Consider the following 26,374-nt stretch of genomic DNA (forward strand, 5'->3'; position numbering starts at 1 on the left):
CGTGTTAAAGAAAGAATGAACGAAGAGAGGGGGAGGGAAGGCAGAAGAATAAACAAGCTTTTGCGACAGCAGGAAGCTCTCTCTTAATTCTGAGATAATGAAACGCTTCTAACCAGGCCCAACTGCTGAATATTACAAGAGCCATCATCTCATGTGGATTGCATGCAGCTTTATTTTCTACTCCCCTGCATGGACTGAATATGATTCACAGCACAGTCACAGGAAACAGTCATTACTATTTATTTGGAGCGAGATGAGTGACTGCTCTAAACAGCATCAACTGCACCTGCGATAGTGCAGAGAATCTTTTTTTATTAAGCACACCCATGCCCTCTTTTTTCCCCTTCTTCTCTTCAATATTCTCTTCACAAAAAGCATTTTATTACAGTGCTGGCTGTGTAGTTCAAAAAGGGAAGAGGCAAATTTACAACGATCATTAGAGAAGATGCAGAAGCATGGCAGCAAACACTAGCTTCACCACTTTGTGCACAGAGAAACATCCCCAGACCAGACACGTGCCACACAAACAGTATGTACACAAACACGAAGAGACAACTCATAAAGTATAGCCAGTTGTAACACAATTATAATATAATAATATGCCTGGCTGTGGGCAAGCCTCCTCGCCCCCATTTCATATTTTTGCTGTGGCTGGAACAAGTCAGAACACCCTGAACTCGCTCTGCTTCAGACAGCCCCAAAAAACAGCTCGTTTCTTTCAACCCCTAGAGCAGCTTCTCCGTTTTCTTTACAAGACACTGCTCGCAATTTTGCTGCAGCAATTTATCTCTGGCTACACAGAGAGGTGAGCAGCCTGCTCCCCAGCTTGCTGCTGTTCTTTCTCCTGCCATACTTTAGCAGTCGATGCTGAAGCCTCCCTGGCCCCCAAAACACTGCACACATGAGGTGACAGAGACTCAGCTAATTCCCACCCCACTGTTATTCTCCCCTTCAGCAGCCTCTGCCGATGGAGGTACACTTTTAGACTGCTATTTTGAATTTAATATACAGCTATAGAAAATTCAGAGTGGTCAAAGCACAGACCTTTCTCTCCTCTATAGCCTTTATTGCCCAAGCGCATGCACCTGATGTGCTTACAAAAAATGTCCTTGCTGGCAAAATCCTCTTAAAATGGCACAGATCTGTTTTCTGCTGGTTTCAGGCCAGCAGTAAGGAGAAGCTAAGGCCATTTCATCCCTCTGCTGTAGGTATCAGTGTCTCAAGTACCTGCATCCTGTGATGCCATTAAAAGCTTCAGGAGATTAAAAGTGTGGGTTTTCTTGTTTGTCTAACAAAGTAAGGTACTTCACAGTATAATGGATTGCTCTTGAAAACTAATACTCCTAACAGCAGCGAACAGATGCACAGACCGGATTGTTTTTTCCATACTGAACTTGGGTACTTTCTTGGCCTCTGGAGCAAGCGTGGTTTCAGATCGCAACACTTACGGGAACATCTTGGTTCTGTATGGTCACTCTGACACCACACGTGGCTGACAGAGAAAGCTCCCTCACCAAACAGGGAGCAGGTCAGAGCCCAGCACACTCATGCATGAGGGACCACGATGAGACCAACAACACAAAGGAGAGCAAAAAGGAAGTACAGAGCAGGGCCAGATAATGGAGGGGAGAAGAGGGAAGCAGTGACTTCGCAGTGACCTGTTCTCAGTTTACACTACAGCACTGTAGTAATCAGATGCTAAAGCAATTGGCATAGATAAAAAGATGGTGGGAAAAAAAAGTCAATTAATAGAGCTAATACATAAACCACTAAAACCTGCTTTTGACTGGACTACAAGCTATCCATGTTCCTAACCAGTGCATTGCATGCTGTATGCTTTTCCTCAACTGGTTTTAAAAAAAATCTTTTAATGCTGCTTTTCCTATCACCACCTAGCAAAGGACTATGACAAGACAACTTACTTTCCAACTGAGACAGGGTTGCACCCACCTTGGGTCTCAGCAACTGCAATCACTGCCCTGAGAGGAGAGCAGCACAACGCCCTTCTCTACCGGGCTGAAAGCTCTGCTCTGCCATTCACAGTGACAGACTTCACTGACCAAGAAATAAGGACTCTCTTTTCATTGTTGCAAGAGTATGTAGAAGAGTGGAAGCAGTCTTGTATCAGGCAGGTGAGAAATACATCATTCCTAGCATTAAGTCTTTTCCTCACTCCAAAGAGAACATCTTAAGGCAGGAGGACCATCAAAGACAGTCCCAGTTATGGTACGGTTTGTTTTGCAGTATAGACACTAGCTCACTCAGCAGCTGATCCCAAACTATTATCACTTCACTTTTGCCTTTGATAGGCATTAGTCAAGCAATATCTGGGGACAGATTCTCCTCCTGGTTACAGCACAGTAAGCTGAGCTGACAAGGTTATTCCATATTTATACCCCCAGAACCGAGAGGCAGGTCTCATTTTTTAAAATTTTTTTTGCAGCCAGAGGTAGCTGAGGTACATACAACATGGGAATAGGCTAGTGGGAGCTGTGAGGGAGCAGCCCCTTGGGGACAGGAGTAGCAGGAGGCCATCCGTGCTCACAGGGCCACACAGAGGGGACCCAGCTCTGACCTGGCCAGGGAAGGAGCTGCCCCACATCGTCAGTGATGGGGGCTTCCCAGGGGACAGGTCACCATCACACCATCACACTGAGGGCTCGAGTATCCATCGCACTTGCCACTGCTGTTGGAGCCTTCCCTCCTCAGCACCGTCAGGACGGTCCCTTCCTTGCCGAATTATTTTAAGCAAAAGCCAGGGTTCGAGGCAGAAAGTGCTTCTTGACATGTGAACTCTCAGCCCGTGAGCAGAGCAAGAGCTGCAAAAGATTTGTGGGTTCCCCCCTGCCCCTGGTGTTGAAACGATTAATTAACAATTTCTAGAAACCAATTCACAAAAGGAGTAAGGGCATATTTTCAAAACTATCAGCTTGTAAATGGAGCAGAGCTGATTCTCTGGCAACTCTTCTAACAAGGTTTCTTTTTTCACAGTATTTGTTTTATGCTTCCTAAAGATCTGTCCCTAGTCTAAATCCCAGCAGGGGGAGATGCCAGTAGAGTTTAATTACATTCCACCTATGGGGAACATTCAAGGAACAGGGCTCTGAAAAAAACCCCACAACTTGGTCTAAAAAAAAAAAAAATAAAGCGGAAAAAAGTAATCTGATTAAAGCAATGATATGGATGTGCCACATCTCCTAACCACAGGTTTAAAACATTAGCTTCTTACAAGTCTGAAGGCAAAGAACCAAAATCTCTGCTGAAGCAAACAGGGAATTTATACCATCAATTTACAACAGACATTCAGCATTCAGGACTATAGCTTAAGTAAATAGTTATGAGAAGTGGCATTTTAAAGGGTTTTGGTGCTTTGATTTGTTTTTTCTTTTATATACACTAGACACACCATGTGCTGTGGTGAAAATCCTTGTGATTCAGGACAGGTTTTAGCTTGGACATAAATTACTGTTAGCATTTCAAAGGATTAAGATGGGCCCTGTGCTCTGCTGGCCAGGGTGTGTGTGTGCACACACTGCACAAGCGGCCACCTGGCCCCAGCAGAAGCTGGAGGCACATCTCACCCCAGCCAGGAGGGTGGGCAGGAGTTGAAGGTGTGCCCAGTAAATGTGAAAGGGAGACACCGATCCACAGCCCTGACATGGGAACCTGCTGCCCTCAGCACAAGTGTGAAGGAGACGGAAAGAAAACTGCAGGCAGCCTCCTCCAGGTATAATTTAAATCTGGGAAACCCATCTAGCTGAAAAATCTTTCTCTGCAGGAATATGGCAAATGACTCCTGTGCATTCAACTGGGACACCTGAGTGGTGGACTAGACAGTGGAGGAAAAATACTGCATTCAAAGCTGGAAGGGAAAACTAGGCTTTTCATCATCCCCACTTCTGGTCCTCCTAAACCAGCCACCTTGGTGTTCTGCAGTCTGCCATGATGAGACCCAACCTCAGCGCTGAGAGAGCAGCTCCCACAAGGGGCTGCAAAAGGGACAGTGAACACCGACTATCTGGAATCGGTCTTATGTCCTGCTGTACACGACGGAGAGACTTTCCACCAAACAAGCACTGAAATATTTAATAATCTGAAACATTCAAGTGCAACAAAATTATCAATGAAACTAATTAAGAATCTTGAGATAATAAGCACTGATGACAAAATGTTCCACTCTAGTGCCTGCCATCAGGCAGCTGTCATGTATAAAACTTATACCCTGAAGGATCTCAGTACACTTTCAAAATGTGTGCTTCCACATCCAGGTAGTCCTGCTCCCCCAGGTGACCCGAATCACTCATGCACACCCAGCAACGGTCCCCAGATTAGGGGTGAGGACTTCAAATCATGACGGCAGAAATGCAAGTATATATGGCATCGCAAGCAGAGAAGTTGGAAAGTGCCAGCTTTGATGTCTGTGGGGCCGGGTCCTGAGGTCTCACCCAACCCAGCTTTATCATGGAGACCCAGGAAGGCAGGCCATGGGAAGCTGACCTGAGAGCACACAGAGCTGATGCGAGGAGGAAGAAGGTCACGGATTTGATGAAAAGCCACAGTGCCAGTATTTTATGTTCTGGGATTTTTCAGCAATTTAGGACAGGAAGTGAACCAGCGTCAGGCGATCGACGCTGCAGATGGGTCTTTAAGCAGCCAACATGTAAATGGAGTTTGGCAAAGATACTGCGACTAACAGCCACTTTTTTTTTTTTTTTTTTTGTGAGAAATGCCATTTTTAGATACTGTCGGAGAAATGTTGCCTTCTGCCTGCTAAGAGCAGGTGTACAGATGTCGACAGCGAGTTCAGGCGAGTGCCAGGTACTCGAGTTGTCAATGGGTATGTAAGCTGCCTAACACCATCTCCAAGCTTTTGCAGGAGGCGGAGGTTTTTTTGCCGAGGTTTCCAACAAACTGCTTCTCTAGCAGACCCTGTCTCCAGGCTCAACAGCTCTGCATAGCCTGATTTTTATTTCATCTTTGTTTCTAAGTTAAGCCCTCTACGCCAGGCCAGCTTCTAAGAGAGGAAAATGGTAGGTCTCTCTGACTCACCAGCGTGGCTCCCGATGAGCTGCCCACAAGACAGGTACAGCTAATCTGAAATGACGCCTGGTAACTGCAACATGTAATTTCAGACTCAAGGCACCAATTTCCCAGTCAGTTTGTAGCTACACTGTGTTACTGTAACGGGTTCTCTGCACAATTATCACAACACTTAGTAAGTTATTCATTTCCGAGAGAGCTAAAAAACGTAAATGATTTTCATTTTAAAGAAAGTGGATATATCACCCTCTGGAAGAAACAAATAGAAAAGTTTCTCCCCCATATTTTCTTTATTATTAATGTTTCACAAATAATATTATTCCATCATTAGTACTAAAATATCTTTACTTTTCAAAAAATATAATAAACAGGCAAGAATTTAAAACCTAGGGGCGTGTGCCTTTGTGGCAATGGCACGCATCAGGCACAGGCAGTTTGAATATTTTATACTTCATAATTTTTTTCTTAAATAATTAACTAGCTTTAACTAGTGATTGTCCAGTCCTACCAGTGCTGCGGGTTTAACTGCTCATTACATCTCCAGAGCCATTCCTTTGGCAGCTCTGCTTCTTCCTGCTCCGAATCCAGACAGAATACATCCCCAAACCCTGCTGGATTTTTAACTTAAGAGATCTGTTTCCTACCTTGCTCTGAAGAACAATGTAAATCCATTTCCTACAGCTTTCCCTCCTGCAGCAAACCCAAACCAGCTTCAGTTAACATCTCTACTGTTCACTGGATGGCCCAGCATTCAGTCAAATAACTCAGCACAGTGGAGGAACCTCCTAGCTCCCGCTGGTAACGTGGGCTCCTCTGATTCTCTGTTTGCCTCTTGCAGTCCAGAAATGAAAAGGTTAAAATCCAATGGTTTGGTTTGATTACTGCAGTGCTGACAGAAATGCAGAGCTGGACCAGGAGACAAGGTGTACTGTATCACTAAAGAGTTGTACCCTTTGGATAGTGCTCTGAAATTAAACCCTTTCTCCCCATTGCTGTCTTGGAAAAGGAAGTTCTCCCAAGAGTTTTTTAAAAAAAATCTACTACCAAGAATGACCTGATCTATAATTACCATCCCATAGCATAGTCCCATGCTGAAGGATATATAAGTACACATATATTTAGATGCATAAAGATGCACATGAGGGCTTGGTAGTGTTTGCCAATGCACTGCTTAGAATTTGCATATCTGCCTATGCACAGCAAGTGTCTTGTGGCTACCACATTTCTCTGCAAAATCTGAGCATTAGTGGGATTAAAATTATTACTTCCTTAATCTGAATGCTAAAAATGTAAAAGACAGTATTAGATTTCAATTCAGTTTCAAGCAACCATTCCAGCAATTAGTTGTGGCTTGGTGGGAGTTAGGAGATCTGGTAACATTGTCTTCCTACAAAACAAAAGCTTAACCCCTAACTTGTGACAATGCTTCCCCTCTAACTTCTCTTTGTGTATTCCTAGAAACTAATACACTGACAAGAAGTTGTAACAAACAGTTAACTCCACCAACAGCTTGAAAGAAGCACACTGGCAAAACCAGGTCTGTGAGATAAGCTTGGTAAGATTTTGCACTGGTGGAGATTGCTTTCAGAATACTCTATCCAATTCTAATATCCACATTTTCCAAAGGATGCTAAAAACCTATAGGTGAAGCTCTGAAAACAGGCACACATACTGTCCAATTTCTAAAAAAAAAAGAAAGAAAGAAAAATAAATTATTTGAAGAACTTGCAGCTTTAACACAAGAAAACACTAACAGGTGATACTGCCACAGTTTAAAATTATATAATTGTAGAAAATGAGGAGAAAATACTTTTCCTATGCAAAGAGTCTTTTGTACAGCATTCCAAGAATGATGGAAGTTCCGGGGAATCTGAGGGCAATAAACTGAAAATGGAAACAAATCTAATCTTTATTTAGGAGCTTGATAATTAACTATGGGAAGAGATGAATCAAAATTGTGGTAAATTCACTGTTGCCAGAAAGGTTAGGGTAGAAGCAGGAGGACTCCTTGCATGACATTCCCAGCTATATTTATGCAGGATGTCAGGACTGGTGGCAAGATGAATCCTTATGGCAGGAATGGGGATGAAATCAGAGCCCAATTCCAAACGTTGCCAAACATGGTAAAAGTTCACATCTAAATATTATGACCTGGATCTATCTAGAGTTTTTCTTGTAAAAATGGAGCTCGGAAAGAAATCAGGATGTTCACTTTGCACCAAGTCTCTGTGTCCTTGCACTGTTCTGCATTTAAGTGTACTGCTAAGGCTCTGCTGATAATAAAAGATTGATTTAAAAGACCATTCTACAACCTAAGCAAACACTGAGCCTGGTTAATGTTACATATCATATCCTCTTGTCATTTACTGCTACTCTGCGTGTTTACTGTGTCTCTCACTCCCACTCAGTACCAGCCCCAATTTACAGCAGAGCAGCTGGTCCTCTGGGGCTGAGTGTACAACTGTAACCCTGAGCCCAGCAACAGCAGCCTCTTGATTAGAAAAGCACAGCACTGATCTCACTTAGGATTTGAACCTAAGCAACAGTCTCCCAAGACTTTGGGTCAAGTCTTTGCAGATTTCCTAACTGACAGGCATCTCTATGTTGCTACTCTACAAACTGAACTTAATCTCTGGTAAAATACAAAATTTAATCAAATTATTTGCGCTCTTATATCAAAGTTGCTACTTCAGTCCAACAGAGAATATAAAAGAAGGTAGTGCGAACAAAAAAGAATTTAAAAAAAATGTTTCCACTCCATCTTTAACTTCTATAAGAAAATCTATTATTTTGCATGGGCTACACTTCCTATATCAAAGTCAGTACACAGCATCACAAAAATATCCATGTTCTTCCCACTAACAAAAAAGGAAAACTTAATGGAGTGTTTCATGTTTTGTCTTTTCTTTCTCTTATCATTTTCTGAATTACTGGTTTTGCTTTGTGCTCCTTGCCAGCAAGCTGAGTATTGCTTCTGTCCTTTAAATAACTGGATTGTAAGAACAAGAGATGTGTCTTTGGAGCCTGCTTCTCAGTTGCACTAAGGTCCTACTATGGCATCACAAACAGGTCTTACCATAGTTGCAAGTGCTTGTTTATATGTTAATAAGATAGTATCAAGCAGGAACGAGGTGATGAGAATACTGCTGCAGCTAAGGTGTGAGGATGATGTACGCACACCTTGACAGTCCATTCGCATTACATGAGCGGTGAAGGAGGGCATAAATGTAAACTGAGAATCGGGCTCTTGGTTTGCAGTTGCCCTGGAAACAGTTTGTAGGATTTATATGTTTAATTAATACAAAAGGTGGAAAGTTCCACAATTCTATAAAGACAACATGTTAAAGACAGTTTTGCCCAACATTTCTAAACCAGCAAAACTTGCAACAATGGAACAAGGATAATTAAAAAGATTACTAAAGCATTTTGTTTTCCTTGTGCTTCTTGGGATCCTTCATTTTCAAAATCAGGAAAGACATTTTATACCACCTAATTAAAACAACTGGGAGGGGTTTTTCTTTAAACAGATATACTAATTTAAACAGAATTAATTCAGTGAAGTCCTATGCCCTTGGTTGTACACAAGATCAGACTGCACAGTAACAAGCTCCTAAACTTGAAATCTATGGTTTAATGAATTTCACAGACAATACGTCTTTTTTTCCCCTGCGGAATGGAAAGGAGTGTGCTTTGCAGGGACTACTCAAAACACTGGCAAAAACACCATTTGCATTTCTGTCCTTGCACAGGGTGATGCATGCACATCCTTTAATTTGTGCACACCAGTAGACCTATTCACTTCAGTGATTTGGATCTCTGATGAAAATCACTGTATTTTCACTTAAACCCATGGGGGAAACACCAGATGATTGTACAAAGGATTCTTTGTGGGATGTAAGTTAACCAGAACATGCAAATATTGCTTGATGAGTTCTTTGTTTCCCATGCTAAAACTTTTAAAGTCTCTGTGCCTCACCCTGAAAAACCAGGATCATTAATATTACAAGTCTTGTAGGTATATTTAGAGTCTAGTATTTATGTATCGTTTGGGTGTTATCATATGAAACTCACTAAAATAGCCTAAAATATTTAGAGAAGATATGGTATCTTGCTCCCACTGGCAGAAGTCTGATGTGCTGAAGTGGTGGAGTAGCAAACCTAAAGAAAAGAAAGTAATTTGCCTGACAGTTACTGTTTGGGTTGAACAATGTTGAAACCTGTAGGTAAAGCAACCACTCGTCTCTCTGGATAAATCTAAGAAACTGATAAGCTCCATTACAGAATCAAGTAAGGAGGATTACAGTCCCTGTGCAAAGTCGCACAGGCGACCGTCACAACGCAAAATAACAAGCAAGGTTATGCACAAGGCATCTGTGGGCAGAGTGGTTTCTCCTGGTAGTTCTCTGCACAGACCTATGTGTTCAGGAAAGAAGGAAAAGGATCAGAAAAAGAAACTGAAGAAGGAGATGAGGAAGCACCAGGTGTGGTCTCAGAAGTTCGCGAGGGACTGTCACCATCCACACCACTCCACAGAGCTGTGAGCACAGGGGTCACATCCTGCTGCTTAATTCCTGCTAGGCTGGGCAAAAAGAGAGTTTGCACATTCCTGGTAAATAAGGAGGGTCACTTCAAAGGTATTTGAATCCTAACTCTAAGCCAAACAACCCAAAGGCCCTGAAATTTCAGCTGGATGCTCTGTTCAACACATGTAAACAATGCAAACAGCCAACAAATTATGATATGGCACAAAAATTGACAAATGTTGGAATTTTCTCAGTTGACAACGTGAACACATCCGCAAAGGTATGCCTTTCAGTACCAGAGCTCACACACTCCCTTTGGCAAGGGATCAAGCACCTCCAGTTTGCATCCAAACTGCGCATTTTATCTCACATTGAGCTTGCTCAGGCGACAGGCAGTATTTTAGGTAACAGCCTACTACTTCTTGCTCCTCGTATCTCCATAGGAAATTGCTGGTAGTCGTGCCTTTCTTATTAAAGAAGGTATCAAACACATACAAATGTTTTAAAATAATAAGCTGTTGGGGGAAAAACCCACAACCTCTGACACCATCTGAAGACACTCATGCAACTGGTGTCAAGCTGTGCCACTTAAAAGCACTTCTGCGGCACCCACCTATGACAGCCTGGCAGTGCATATTTGTGAATTTCTCACAGGCAGGGAGTAAAATGCTTTTAAACATCAGCTTAGTCCCCCCCGACTTCTCCTCCCAGCAGGGATCTTTGCTGGCTGGTTTCTACCAGGCAGGTAGAGCAAGATCACTCTTAAATAACAGTTTCTCCCACTCCTTGATTTCCTCGCCCTAAAGCCTGGGGACACGTACCTGAACACTGGGGTGCCAGCACCACAAAGTACCTGCAGTGCAAAGCTGCATATGCTGGAGTGGGATGTGACAGCCCAGGCCAGCCCCAGGGTCTGGCAGAAAGTCAGCCATGGGGTCACCATGTACCAGAGACTCTGGTGGTGAAATCCAGGGAGTTTGAACATTTCCAGAGTGTCCATTGCAAGCAAAGCTGCTTGTGAAGATGTAATCTTCAAGAGTGGAGGGCAACAGCACAAAGCTGGGAGAGTGCCCTAATTCAACAAACTGCAAAGGGGTAGCTGGGCCCTCCTTCTTGGAAAAACAATGGAAAAACTCACCTTTGGGTGAAAGGTCATTCATACTGCCAGCAAACTGTGAAATGAAATTCAAGTAAACCCCTCGCTACTATTTCCCCCCCCCCTCCCTTACGTTGAAACAACATCAGAGCTATCTGCCAGTGGTGCTTAAATGCTTGTGTTTTTCACATCACAGAGGCAGGAGTTTTGGACCCCCTGATTCCTATACTTACATACCTTTGGAAATTAGCATAAACATCTCAGCTGGCTACCGATGTGATTAAGATGTGCCTCCACTTGACAATTTTTCCTTTGAAACAAAGCAAAGGCTTTCATTTGTTAAGTGAAAATTCCCTGGTGGAAACCCCTCTCTCTTTCCCTCCCATTTCTGACCCCATATTGGGCACTTTAATCTAATTTTGGTTTGAGGTTTTAGAAGCTGAAGGCTGCTTCTGAAGATCACTGAGGGAAAAGAAATCACTGGGAGGAACACCACACTTTGAACTGAACATCCCTGGCACAATGCATATTGGAAAAAGCACTAAGAGCATTTCCCAATCAATGTAGTCGTATTTTTCACACCCAGTTAGAAGAAATGGAAACCTGTGGTAAATAATGCTGCTTTGCACAAGTCCAATTACCCTAAATGATAAATCGCCTAATTATTTTGGCTCTAGAGTCTTTCCCAAGTTCTTTATCCTTTTCTTTGTAGTCACTGTCTGCAGAACAAGAGCATTTGACTGTTACTAATTAGTGAGAGAGAAAGATGCAGGACGTTTAGTAAATTCACTTCCCTTTAAATCCATCTTACAGTTGTTTTTCCCCATCATGTAAGAAAAAAAAAGTAATAATTTATTTAAAAGCTGCTCTGCTGGAAGAAATTTTTTCTCCATGACTACTCTATGATATTAAAACAGTCAGCTTTTATTTTTTACATTCTCCAGAATGCCGAACGATTCAAGGCTCAGCAAGGTTAGATTAACGCCTTGAAATTATCTGTAAGGTTCTCTACTTATCAGGCTATTAAATCTTCATTCCTGACTGCACAAAATCTTCTTCATATCATATCCTGAGTGCGTATGAACTTGATGCATCTTGAAAACAAATTCCAAAAAGCAAAAGCTCTTAAAAGCATTTTGTTCCAGCTCACAATACAATGACTTTCTGACATCTTGTTACTTCCCTGTTCCTTCATTTAGATCAACAGCAGCAAGGGGCTGTGGATAATTGCCCACTGTTCAGAACTTTTTCACTTCTCAATTTTCTCCTTTAAATGTGAAGTGTAACTAGGAGTACTGAGAAAACTATTAAAGTTTATTCAAAGTTTCTATTGCACCAGAAGATCAAAATCATTTTAACGCATTCCTTCTTTTAACCTGAGGGTTGTTAAACATTGTGTATTTTTTTCTCACACTTATTAACAGAAACTTTTCTGAAATTCAATTTTTATTTAAGATGCTTGTAAAATCAAAACTTTTTACATATAAAATAATATGACTAATTTGTTGAATTGTGAAAGCACAGATCTCATACAGGTGGAAAGTACTGAGTCAACAGTACTAAAGATTGAATTCTTCTGCTTGCACAACATGCCCTAATGCACTATGCCTCAGTGGCAGCCAGGAAGGATAATTCCTAGGACTGAGGAAGTAACTGAGTTTTCAGTCTCATTACATCTGAGACCTGACTAAGGAAACTGCACAATTTGGTATCAGTTATTATGAGTCTTCATTCAAGCACCTATTTATCCACTCAGTGTTGGCTAGGAACTAACAGTCCAGTCCGTACAAGCTATTGGGTGTTTCTAGTGGATAAAAGTTCCCAGCTTCCCTGATCGAGGCCCTGAATGCCTATCTCAGCATCTGCTACAGCAGCGAAATTCCACTTCTGATCATCCCACTTCCATAGAAAGCATTTTGGGGCACTGACCACTAGTTACACTGAGGTGCAAGTTTTTTGGTTTCTCTAAAGAATTTGATTTTGGAAAGGATCCACAACCTGTCTTCTGAAAACCAGACATCAAATCAGCTGGCAATATTAATGAAAAATTGGTATAATCCAGTTCTTTGAGACAGTAAAATCTATTAACTGGTATGAAACGGAACAATCCTCAAATAGCATATGTTTCCTACTTTTCTTTGTGTTTTTCTGGCTACTCCTTCTGCACCAGTCTTGTTATCTGGTTAAGTAAGGAAATATTCACTCCTGTCACTGGAAGACCACTAGTTTCTATAGCAAGGGCACACCCAGAAATATTTCTTTCTTTCTTTCTTTCTTTCTTTCTTTCTTTCTTTCTTTCTTTCTTTCTTTCTTTCTTTCTTTCTTTCTTTCAAGGGAAGCATAACATGAAGCAGGACAAACAATACAAAAGCCATCTCATGCTGATTAAAAGTAACACACAAACACATTGTTAGAAATGGAAATAATTTAAATACGTATGTGCTGCCAGGGTGGTAGAGAAGGAAAAAAAAAGGCAGGGGGTGGGGGGTGGGGGGAGGGGGGAGGAGGTCACAAGAAGTTCATTCTACCAAGAACTGCTTTACATAATCATGAAATGCAAACTAGTTTCCATTCCTTCTGGCACAGGCTCATTCAGCCTTCACTTTGAATGCTTATTGACAAATAAATGGACTGGTTACTTCCTATTAATGCTACCTAATTTATGTACATACCTGGAGGAAAAATTCCATTTTGACCTCACATTCATACAAACTAAGATCATTTTTAAGCTCTAAATGTGTCGAATACAAGTTTAATTTCTTCTTGGTTGCTGCTGGGGATTTGCTGTTTCTTAACAAATTAGGCATGTGTTCTCCTCAGCTCAGCTTTCGCACCTTATGCATATAATATGTGCAATCAGGAATCTGTGCTGAACTTTCAGATGAAAGACCTTCTTTTCTTCAGCCATGATTCATTCTCTCCCTCCTCCTCTCTCTCATATGCAGGCATGTGCACACACACATGACTTGTTGGTCGGTTTTGGTTTATGAGCTGTTCCCCAATACCTCTCCTTCTCTTACTCTGCCCATGAAAAGTCCTTACCAAGAAAGTGGTAATTGTTTTCACAAATCTCAAGAATCACTATTGTCCTGACCAGGGAAAGTGCTGTTAAAGCAAGATTTTATCCCCGAGTCTTGAAGGCATCTCAAAAGTAGACAGGTCAGTGAAGATCCCCACAGCAGATGAGGATGCCAGGGCTGGACCAACGTCTTCATCCCCTGAAGAATCTGCTTGTCAATCTGGGGACATGGAGGGATCTAATTCCAAATGGATGATAACTAACATAGACCTTAAAAATGCTTCTCGGTTTAGTTTAGTGTTTAATATTCCCCAGGAGCCAAGCTCCTGCCTAATGAATGCAATTGGTTACTAACGCTGAGACACAGTGTGGGGTCCTGACACAGATGTCCAAGGCTACTCTCTCTCATTTGTAAGTTGTTTTAGGGCCAGATGGTTTGGCTTCTCTGATTTCTTGCATCTGAGGTTGTGCCGATGGCTGGCTGTCCTCCCTTTCATTGCCAGGTATTTATAATTCAACAGCACATACCTTATGGAAAATCTTTTGGTGCCTAACTTCCATGAAAAAAACCCCAATATATATATAGCATAGTACCTTCTGGACTTGACCCCTACTTCACACAGAAGAAAGTCCTGAGTGCTAGACAGACTGCCATCCAAAGATCAGGCACTTAAACCCATAAAGGGCATTCCCATTCCCAAGAAGTCATGGCATGTGCACCTCTCTTCCTGCCATACGTAACTCCTCTGGCACGACTGTTGAGAGTATGTCCCTCCCAAAGTCGTGGAGGGGGGTGGTGATATTTACTGTAGTTTGAGCTTACCTCCTTACTCACTTCTGCAAGGCTCAACTGCCCAGTGCAATACTTGATCTACCAATTCTACCTGGAACTGTGCTCCACCCTGCAAATAATGTTACCTATATGTAGCTGAAAAAGTTAACACTGATACTAGTAGTTAGCACTGATACTGATACTGGTATGAATTTGGTTTTCTCTGTCCCTGAAGGAAGCATGTTGATTGCCATATAATGTCCAGAGTGGTACACAGCAGCAGTTGGGATATGAATCCTGAAGAAAACTGTAACCAGTTTCCTACTCAGCAGTGATATTTTTCCTTAGATTAAAAGCAAATATGATTTTTCCTCCATAAAAGCCTCATATGGAGCGAGGGGGAAGGAACAGAAAGACAGGGAAGATGCATCCTTCCCTTTACTTCCTCTTTAAACAAATCTGTCTAATCGCATTTAAAGTACTGTATTATTAACATCTTCACCATTAAATGTTCCATGTCACTAGAAGAATTTATTCTTTAACATGAACCCTGTAGCAGTGATAGTGGGTCAATTATTATGAGGATGGCAAAATATCAGGAAAATTCAGGGGTGAAAATGAGTATCTGTCTAGCATACATTACCTGAGACTCAGTTTTGCTCAAGAATAGCAATAAGGCAGAGTCACTGAACAACATGTGATATTGCAAGCAAAAGATAAATTAGTCTTCATGGGCAAGAGACTGATAAGCTTGAACTGAACAAATGGAAAAATAAAAGTGGGTTGTTTTTTTTTTTTCCTTTGGTGAAGAGGGGTAAATGAACCCTGCAATGTCAACAACAACAAAAAGTTCCTTGAAATATGGGCACATTAATCATCCCAATAACACCTCATTCCAGGCCACATAGAATCACCAGTTCTCAGCTGTTGAATGGATTTCCCCAGGAAAGAAGGAAGGTTCTTTTTCATACACAGGTCTTTTTGGTAGGGTTCCTGGAAAAGTCAAGGGAGGGGGACAATGCCAAGACACCACTGGGGATTAAAACACTGATTTTGTTCCTATAAGCTAAAAGTAGACTTTTCAAAAAAGCAAAGCCAAAACATTCTTCAAAGACACCGTGGACACACTTACCAGCTGATCGACTCAACTCTTTCCATATTATAAATAACCTGACTCTCCAGGAAGTGCTTATCTTTTTAAAAGCTACCTGTGGAGAGCAGAGACCTGTAGATACAGTGTAAGAACTACAGATATACAGTAAACAAAAAGAATTGCTCCTGGCTGGTCACACTCTTCCTGCTTGCCCATGCTCCTGCCAAAGGATGACTCTGGCCACCTGCAAACCACAGCTTCTGTAAAGAGGGAGCAAGCAACAGGGATCTTCCAGGAAGGCCTCCAGGACTCTGGCTGGTGCTGTGAGGGTGCCTAGGGCAGAAGGCAACCTGTGCAAAGAGATACCTGTTAAGGCTTGCACAGTGAGCAAACTGAGCCCCAGCTTTCCTGTCTAAGTGCTTCCCCTCAGCATCAAGGAACAGGCTTATGGCAAAGTGGCCGAACACAAGGCAGGCTTGAGCTCAAGAGCTTTCTCAGGCTACCTCTCTTATACAGCAGAGACACAAGTCAGTAAAGAGACCAAAGCCCCGAGTCTCAGAGGTCCTTAAGGTGTTGAGAGTTAAGAAGAGTTAGGAACCAAAATAACCTCTGCCCAAGAAAAGTGACTTTGGGTCTCTCAAGGCCAAGGCCTACATTCAAATCAGTAGATTCTAGATACTAAGAGAAGGGGAGAAATGCAGGGAAGGGCTTATTGTCTTCTTCTAACTTAGCAATCTTCAACCTGTATGTACAGAAGCACCATAAGACAAAGATAATTAACTGATTTCAGACACTAAGCAATTGTATGAAGAACTGCAGAAATACAACCTAACAGCATTTAGTCTCTACATGTTTAAAAGCATCTTTTCATTTGTAAACAACAAAACTGATTGCTGACAGCTGACATTCGTGAATGATGTGAGGCTCTGCAACATCTTCTTAAACAAATAAAGAAATCAAAGAGGGCAATTTCCTTCAACAGAATAAACAGCAACACCATACAATATGGCTTGTGCTTACTGGTTTTGTATGTTTTGTGTGTGTATGTGTATGCATGTGTAACAGCAACTCTCTTCTGTGGACTTTTTTCTGCAAACTATTTATAATTCAGTTTCCCTTGATAAATGCAAGCCTCCACCGTCAGCAATATTTGCTTAGCGAAGCTTAGTCTCTGTAGTTGCAAGCTTCTGAGAGCACAGTGCCATGAGATACTGCATGAAAGGGACCAAACTCATGCAAATTGTTGTGGTAATTCCCTGACAGTGCCATCTCTCTGACTTTCACCTCTCATTTTCACTAATGCTCAGAGAAAGCAGTCTGTGCTACCAAGGAGATTCTCTGCATAAAGAGCTTAAAAATCTAAAGCACTCAATCAGGCAGAGACACCATAAAAATGGTCCTACCTCTCACTGCTCTCTGGGAATTTTATGAGAAGGAAAAATTTTGAAATGGCAAAATCACTTTACAATAAGACATCTCTGTTAGACTGCAGGAGCTCTTCAAAGTGAAGAACAGAATCATAAGCCAGTGTAAAATAGTATGACTCCACTCAAGTCAATGATGACATGCCAAGTTACCCCAGATAAGCAACTGCCACACCCAGTATGTTTGATAAATTTCAGTGCCAAAGTTGTAAATCATAAAGGAGGAGATTCTGTATCAGTCCAGTTCAACCCAGCCAATTCACAACTGGCCACACACAGCAGTTCAAATGGAATTAAACCGTGCCTTTTCATAAATGAAACTATGGATTGCAATGAACTTGGGCTGGCATCATTCAATATTATCGACATGAAGGAATACAGTTGAAACATAGTCTGGTCAACTTTTTCAATTAGACATATTGAAAATATTCCAAGGCCCTAGAGCAATAGAAAAGCAAATATTTATAGGAACAGGAAGATTTCTTTCCATTAAAGAAAAAACCTCCAAATCTTCATTTAAATAGTGAAAGAGTATGGCAGGACTTTGAAGTTTCTTTAAACTTTATGGGCTCTAGCCAGTGGTGAAAAAGTTGGTAGGTCACACTAGCACTGAATAGTTACACTACTGCGTTGTGTGGACAGGAAATCGGATGGAGTAGAGACATGATGGGGCTTATCCTGATCTTAATTACTTTCCATATTGATGTTTCTAAGTATCATAACAAGCATTGATAAATAAGAGCTGTACATGGCATTTTAAAAATAGAATGGAAAACCCAGTTGGTCTTGCAGTCTTCAATTAATGTTTTACAGTACTAGTTACCATTTCATTTATTTATTAGTCCTGACTCCTGTGCTCTCCTTCAACTTTGTCAGAGGTCCTAAAAGCATTCCTAGGCATTAGCAGCAAGGAGGAGTGAGCTTCTATTCTGTCCTTCACCAGTTGTCTTCCGGCTAGCACAGAGCCCCTGCAGCCTTGCCTATCAGTGCAGCAACACGTGCCTTGGGTTCTGTAACTAGCACGAGGCCTTTAATGCAACCTTTTGTTGTGGTGCTTCAAGTAATGAGAAGCTTATGTAGATACGAGCTAAAAACCAAAACTTGTAAGTACCAAGTCTTCCCATTTGTTAATGCAAGACACGGTTGCCTATTACTGAGAATGTGCAGTAAATTATACCTGAAGCTGAGATTAGAATTCAGGGTGCTCCTTGCTACAGATTTCTCTATGCTTGGCACCTTCAAGTACGCATTTCTTTATTAGATGGAGGCAGAAGAGTTCATTCTTATACCTCTTTTGCCCTCCTTAGCTGCCCCAAAGCATACTTGCTTTTCTTCCCTCAAGAAAATGACCTAATTTCAGTGGTTTAACCCGATCTGTTTACTCTGCAACAGATCAGGAGCACATACATAGTCACTTGCCACATTTCACCTAAGGGCAACAAATAAGTTCTTATGAGAAGTTAACTTGATCACCCATGTTTTTGCAATCTATTTTGTACCACTACTCTTCCTGTCTAAAACTGTGCAGTCCTGTAAAACAAACAAAAAAATCATTTATAATTGTGAATGACTCAGGCTTGGAAAGAGGGGGAAGGGAGGGAGAGAGAGAGACATTTAAATGCTAAAATGGAAAGAGAGGTAAGAAAGAGAGACCTCATATTAAGGGAATCCCCAGCATGGAAGATGTGGTTTAGGAGAAAACACACAGAGCAGCTCACAGTGCAGTGGGGCTCAGAAGCAAGTGTCCATCTGCTCAGAACAAATGCATGCTACAGGCATGCTACACTTTTGCTATGCACACACACACACAAATAAATAAAAATCAACTTGCTTTTACAACAAAATAATCAGTAACAAGTGCAAAAACTGTTAATAAATATACGTTTTCCAAAGGGCTCTGTAACAACTCCGCACAGGGATCGTTTTTGACTGAAATGGGAGGGTGAAGATCACAGGTGTATTCCTTCTCACCTGGTTAATGTGGATAAAAACATCTCTTTCACAACTGTATAGCCTGTAACAGTTTAGGGATGCTTAGCTCCAAACTCTGTAAAAATAATCTGATCTTGAAATAGCAATCTTTCCCCTTGCTTCCCCTATCCTCTTTTACTGGTATATACCAGACTAGTTTCTCAACTGATGCATATCATCATACCTGTAACTAATACTGAACACGTTGTGCCAGTTTACAACCTTATGAAGATCTGACCCCTCTCTACTGTCCTGGAAACAGATCTGTGGTCTCTGCAGAAAGTAATATTCTTTTATACACACACAGATGTAGGCGTCCTGCCCCCACTAGCTCATATTTAACTCCCTTTTCATCTTGTTTATTTTGTCTTCACTGTATCAAAGCAAGCTGCACACCCAGCAACAAGCCTGCAGCAAATAGGTGCATCTTATTTTCAGTGGATGGCCCTTCACAGGGCACATATAACACCCCCGATGGATTAATGAATAGGGCCAGGTCAGAATCTCTACAGTTTTCATTTCAGTTCATCTGTTAGAGGAATTATGCTCAAACTTGTCTTTCCCAGTGCAGTTGGAGCAGACACAGGGATTCACAGGTACAATGGGAAGATGCAGTGTGTAGTGACAGTAGTCACCACTCAGCACCCTGTCTCTCTGCTTCCCCAGAGATGATGAAGAGCTGTGCACTCCCTTTCCCTACACCCCAAAGATCCAGACAGAGGTGAGAAGGGCAATAACCTGTGTGTCCGGCCCTCTACAATAGCCAATGATAGAGGTTTCTCCTGCTTGCCAGACTCTGAAATGGGCCAGGTGCCTCTTCTCACTTTAAGGAAAAGAGACATCATCAAGCCTCCACACTGAACCGTCAGCCAAGAGAAGACCTGAAAAGTCCTTTTAGTGAAAGGATGAGGAAGATCCAGGAGGTAAAAAAAGAGGCAACAACCCATGAGTCGATCCAGGTGCTGTTGTCTGAGGATACTTGCCTGGAAGTGCCACCTCTACAGCGTGGTGGAGAGAGGCAGAGAGGTCTCCCAAGACAGCTCTGAGACAAACCTGGCAAAACACAACTCAGCAGTACAACACAGTCAGTTGGACCTGCCTCTCCTCTGGGCCCCGGACTCCCAGCACAGCACTGGGGCTAGACCACTTCCAGCACCTAACCTCGTATTTCTGCACCACACTGCAGCAGCTTGCACCAGGCTACTACAGGGATCTCTTACACAGCAGCGCCTTGGCTTTCTCCTTCCCCTTCATGCTGTCCCATTCTGCTAAGGTACCCACTGTGCAAGCAAGACAGATGAAGAGCAGAGCAAACCCAGGGGTATCCTCAAGTGCCACCCAAATACTGCTGTATGCCCAGATGGACCGACCTTGCTCTTCTTACTGGCTATCACAAGGTCACTGTGCTTTGAGTTTTCAACTGGTATGCCAAAAACTCTGGAATGGCACCTGTCATTTATAGCACCTTTGCTCAGATGGCTCTCACATGTCTTTATATACTTTAGTAAATGAGTATATAAATCACTCTGTCCACCACCAAAGCACAGCCACCTCTGGGATGATACACCGCAGCTGCTGTAAAATCAGACCGCAGTTCTACACCATAGAGTAGGGCAATAAAACATGCTGCATGAGGCAACAGAAATGGTTGGAGGAAGGAAGGGGGATGTGGTGGAGAGAATTTTGTAGTTATAATTACCTGAGTATAAATTTGGCTGAAGAGGGTACCGTGTTTAACACTTGCATATCTGCAAATCAAAGCAGTCTTCCACCACCTGTCAGAACAACCTGACTGTAACATTATCCATGTTTTGGCCTTCTAAAACCCTTCCTTTCTGAAAATTGCAAAGCACCTTTATAAGAGCAAAGCTGATGTGCTGAGCACAAGCAATAATCAAATTTCTTAGCAACTGACTTGATACTAACCGTGAGCCTGTAGCTGCTATGCCCCCTCCCTTCCTCTCCCTTGCATGACAACTGAACACAGCATCTATATATTCCCAGTTTTAAAATAGCTTCTGCTCCGTAACTTGCAAACCGTTCACATAGATCTTATTTTCTAGGCTAAAAGTAGTTAATTACAGTCACTAAGGGGACTGAACTGCTGCACCTTTTTCCTTATTCTGGGATGGGCTCCTTGAGCAGTGCATTGCCCTCCTCCAAATCATGAACTGTTTATAATAGGAAATCTTTTGAAGGCTGGGACTGCACAGATTAGATCTATGAATTTTCTGGTATCAAGGACAGCAGATAAATAGTTTTCATTCTCTCCCTCTTCTCCTTGGCCGTATAGCCACATATGCATCATCTAAAGCTAAACCTGAAAACTAGTAAAGTATGGGGAAGTGATCTGAAAGGTACTGCCAATCAATATATGACATGGGACAGCATTGTTTGGGATGAGGCCATCGGTCTGGGTTGAGGCACCACGCAGACTGTGTACAGTGCTGATCTACAAAACCAATTCATTTCATTTGAGTGACATCTCTCTACACCAAGTTTTAACTTCTCTGCCACAAGCGTCCCTAGCTCCACCACCTCTCCTAGATACTGCAAAAGCTGAAATTATTAGCAAAATATTCCTCTTAGAGCACCAAAAGAGTCAAGCATTATGTATTTGAATTGGATTATTATTGAAACACTATGAATAGTGAGTGACAGCTCAGAGAAACCATATACAACATAGGGTCTATCTAGTTCTCCAGCTTGGATCAGGAGCACACTCACATACAAGTCTCTTGCACTGGTTCACACTGCAGTCTCCAAGTGCACAGCAAGGGCTCCTTTACCTGAAACTAAACCAGAAGATTGGTCCAACTGCTGAGGGGAATTTGGTACACAGAGCCAGACTCGAACTAACCCAAAATAAACTCCTGAGGTGTGTACAGTGTGCACCCAACAGTCCTCACTACCAACTGTGCTAGATGATGAATATGTGTCTATGGGAGCACACTACTTGGTAACGTAGACACAGCCATATACATGGTCTCCCTACGTAAAATCTCTGTACGGAATTGGCCAGTTAAGGACTGCTTGCAGTCAGCTTTCTATGCAATCACATGGAAAAGTTTACTAATTCATATCCTGTCTACAGACGGATATGAATGACATCGTGTACCTATCACATTGGGTACCTCTCCTAGCAATTTCACTTTGGTGTCTTAGGCTATCAGTTTTCAGGAACTGGTGAGGAGATGAACCGTATTTTCCTTGGGGCTGCATAATAGTGGTTTCTATGCGCAACTCTGCCACCAGTATTAACCAGTAAACTGCTAATACTCCAGGCCAAGTTGCACCTTCACATCTTTGCAGGACTTAAGGAAGTCAGATGAACTAACCAGACACAAGGGCATAATTAGATCTGCCGTATTTGAATGAAACAAGTAAATACGCTCCAGCTGGAGTGTTTGAGAGCTAATAACCTCAGAATATAACCCAAGCCCTATATGTTAGAACATAACACATCAACAGTCTCATTGTACTGAGTTAACTCACACCAGAGGTATGAAGCATGCACCAAGAAAAGCTCTGTGGATCAGATTGCGCAGTCCTAACCTCCACTGCTGTCATCCGTATGCACCCTCAGAGCAAATGCAACCTTAGACGGACAACCACCATGCTCAGAACCTCATCACGCAAGACAAAAGACGACATTTTCTGTGCACACAAATCCTGGCTTTTATGCTTGCACAAGCAAAAGGAGGGAAATGGTAGCTTTTGAACGGGCACACTTTGCATAGTCAAGAATTTTCTATTACCAGCAAAGCAGAAAATTATACAACTCTTTTCTTGTTCTGTAAGTACAACACAGAGTATGGAATGCATAAAAAGTATGAAACTCCCAAAACTGTGTAGTTAAGGCTTTCAGCATGCAAATCCAGCAGCTAAAATCCTGCAAGACAGCCATGCCTGGTGTCATTTTATTCCTGTTAGCCTCGTGATCCATTATAAAAGCATTCATGAAAAGAAAAAGACCCTTGATCTGAATTCTCATAACTTGTGCAGAGAGTGTAGGGTAGAAGAATGGCTGCTGCATGGTCTGCTAGATATACAAAATATTGTCAACATTTATCCAGAAAACATACATGCCCTTGGTAAATACAGATAGTGAAGGAGAAGTAATTTGAACACAGTATAAGAAAATTAGATATTGTGATTTTTTTTTAAAGCATACACATATATTCTGCTGCTGAAGAAAAAAAAAAGAAGTATGACCATTTAAAGCAAAACTTTGCAGTTGATAGTTTGTAAGAATGCTGTTTATCTCCTTACAAAGATCAGTAAATAAAACTGACCACAAAAAAAATAAAAATCTGGACAAGAGGGAAAAAATAGAAATATGTAGTTTGTCTGGTGACAGCTGGTTTATTTCAATAATGTAAAATATTTTGTAAAGGTTAAGCTTTCACCATGACACAAGGTCTCTGGGCCATCTCTTCAGTTGCTGTAAAGTGACACTAACAGTTTCCAAAAAAAACCTAAACAGTATAGATTAATTTTGAATTTTTGGTGGAAAATATTAATAAAATGTTGATATATGCATACATAACTAAGACAAAGAAGGGTCTTGCAGGTGCCACAGTGGTATGACAACCTTCACGTTGCCTTGCTCCTTGCATGAAGCTCCACACCAGCACATCGTACTCACATGTTTTGCTGAGAACTCATCAACCTCCTGAAGCACCTTCTCCTGGCACTCTGGGTTGGTGGCTAGCAAGTACGTGGCAAAGGACAGTGTGCTAGTGGTGGTCTCATACCCAGCGATCAGGAACAGGAAAGCCTGGCCTGCTATCTCATCCTCTGTTAACGACTTCTGAACCTTTTCAGATGGGGCTCTGCCAGCAAGAGGTGACTCGTTCTGTCTGGAAGCAGCAGATGGACCGATCACATCAAAACACCCGGCTGCCAGGGAGTCAGCTGAGTCGCGGGAGTCGAGCATCCACTGAAGAAAATCTCTGCGTCTCTGCAGAATACAGGATGAGAAGAAGAACAAAGAATGGGTTACAAAGCAGTGCCTTTACTCATGGGGGATGGAAGGAGAGAGCTGTTTCCTATTTATACTGCCCACTTGGCTCCCACAGAATGGCCACCAGCCTTTCACCAAACAAGGAGACTTTATGAATCAGCTGGAAGTGCCATCACTAAAAGCCAGTCACTGCTTTCTTCCCAGCAGGATGAGACTGATCTGCCCCCAATACATAACAGGTACAGGTTTTCACAGAGGATTGCTAATGGCCAGCTCCATACAGAGTTTCTTTTATCCTCAGGGTGAGTTCTTGGCATTTGATGGAGGTAAGGGGATTGACATAGTCAATGTACTGTCCCACGTGCACCTGCCAAGTGGAGGTGGCACAACCCATGCTTGGAGAGGTTGGTCCATCTGCTTGGAGGCACCATCCTCATTTGTTTACATGGTCCAAAGCATGAAAGTCACCATCTAGGTTTAGGGTTGCATCTACAATAATATCTGTACCAGCTTAACAAGACAGGACTAGAAACTGATCTCAGTAAACTGGTGTATCTTTTTATGAGAAAGTACAGTTATGAACATTTGTACCAACATAGGGGTTCTTTTTTTTAACATATTTGCAGAAATGCATTACACCTGTTTGGGTGGCTTGTCTTTGCAAACTGCCCACTGAATGATTCTACCGTTATGAAAACTGCTTTCTCTCACACTAGTTTCTGACAGAAAAACTCTAATAAACAGACCTATGGACAAGAGTGAGTTGACTCCAAACCAGTCTGGACAGCAAGCTTGATTAGGCTTTGAAATATAACCCAAAAGGTTTGAATTGACTTTTGGGAGCGGGCATAATAGAATTGTGCTGAACCTAAGCCATAAGGCTATGTGATTGATTTTCAATTCCTCAAATACCAACAGAATACATGATAGCTCAAGGACTTAGAAGTGACTGCAGTGCCAGAACATGACAACTTGTGCAGTGGGATGCACAAAAGAAGGGACCAAGTCTTTCTTCAAAAGAAAAAAATGCTGTAAAGCTGCATTTATCTGTTAAAAAGAAATCATTTGAATGGTTTCTTGGATTTGATGATTGAGAGATAAAGTAGAAAAAGGAAAAGCCAAATAAAAGGACAGGCAAACAAGATAAGAGTAAGGAAGGACTAATTAATTATAAATGTCAAAGGACTTAATCAGATATTTTTTTTTTTTTCACATGACATGGGAAAAGAGAGCAGTGAGACAACAAAAGAGGAGAAATACTTAGCGTCCTGTGCTTAGCTCTGCTGCCAACAAACTGTTCTGACCTATCCTACAGACAGAGAGAAATGACTATTTTGAGGTTTGAGTAATACAAGGGATTGGCACACTACCTCTTTAACAGCTCCTTCCCTCCACCCCACAGAAACTTTTCATTTTGCACATGTTCATTACAAACCTTGTACTCACGACCATAGTGCACCTTGCACCCTGGTACACCCAGGAATCAACGCTCCAGATAGTAGCCAGTGCCAATCACTGCATGCTCAAGGCCTCTACAAATTGGCCAGTCAAACTGCATCATCTCCAAGGCACGGGATACATGCTTTTCCCCCAGTAAGTGAAGGCATACAAAGCAACAGTATACACATTGTGCTCAGTGAATGAGCTCCAGCTCTGAAAATACTTCCTTGTGCCTAGATTTAGGTCCAATTTCCATATTCAGACTGGCCATGCTTCCTTGGTCTCTCGTTTCTAATACAGTCAAAAGCTGCAACTGCCCTGTCACAGTCGTCTTCCTCCGGCATGATAGGATACCTCGTTTATGTTCTTCTAGACTGGAGGAAACAAGACTTCATGCATACTTCAGCTGTGCATAGCTAAAAATCTCATTTAACTTTTCCAGAAAGGGCTTTATTCACATTCTGTGAGTCCATGTATTGCACAACTCAGAGTCCAACTCTTTGGCACAGACTACGCTTCAGGGATTTTCCTGGTACATATATTTGTGTTAGGCCATTTTTAAAATAAAATAACCCCAAAACAGTCCAATTCCAGTGTGTTCATTAGTGTGTGGATAAATTAGTCCAGTACAGTAATGAACTGGATCTGTAGAGAAAGTCCCTTTTAACCATAAGACTAGTCATCATCACCTAAACTATCTTTATAACATAAAAATGTATAATTACATTCATATTCACTGGAGTTGTAACACTGTAACATACTATAATTCAAATGGTATAAAATTTGGTATGGTTCTGCATTCATCCTTCTTTAGCCGTGAATTTTCTTGTAAACAAACCCATTGTTCTCTGAGGGTTTGCAGTTCCCAGTCATGAGCTCTTAGCTGAGTCTGGTCTTATATTTAGACAATACAATCTCTGGAGATCCTATAAGATGTTTCTCCAGCCTTAGACAAAATCAGGTCCCGGCCTTACACAAAGCATCTGGTTATTGCTGTGATAGTAAAGTAATAATCATAATGACTAGTGAA

The 26,374-nt window shown here is 41.9% G+C and overlaps 1 protein-coding gene across 5 annotated transcripts in view; it reads right to left on the reverse strand.

Annotated features, from left to right (window-relative positions):
- Nucleotides 1-26,374, reverse strand: part of TBXAS1 (thromboxane A synthase 1) — a 232,174-nt gene that overhangs the window by 46,354 nt on the left and 159,446 nt on the right. For all 5 annotated transcript variants that reach the window (XM_074825958.1, XM_074825959.1, XM_074825957.1 and 2 more), the window contains one exon: nt 23,587-23,901. In XM_074825958.1, the coding sequence (XP_074682059.1) occupies nt 23,587-23,901 (315 nt within the window). The remainder of the gene's footprint in view (nt 1-23,586; nt 23,902-26,374) is intronic.

This window comes from Strix aluco, chromosome 5, assembly GCF_031877795.1.
Source record: "Strix aluco isolate bStrAlu1 chromosome 5, bStrAlu1.hap1, whole genome shotgun sequence".
Lineage (NCBI taxonomy): Eukaryota > Metazoa > Chordata > Aves > Strigiformes > Strigidae > Strix > Strix aluco.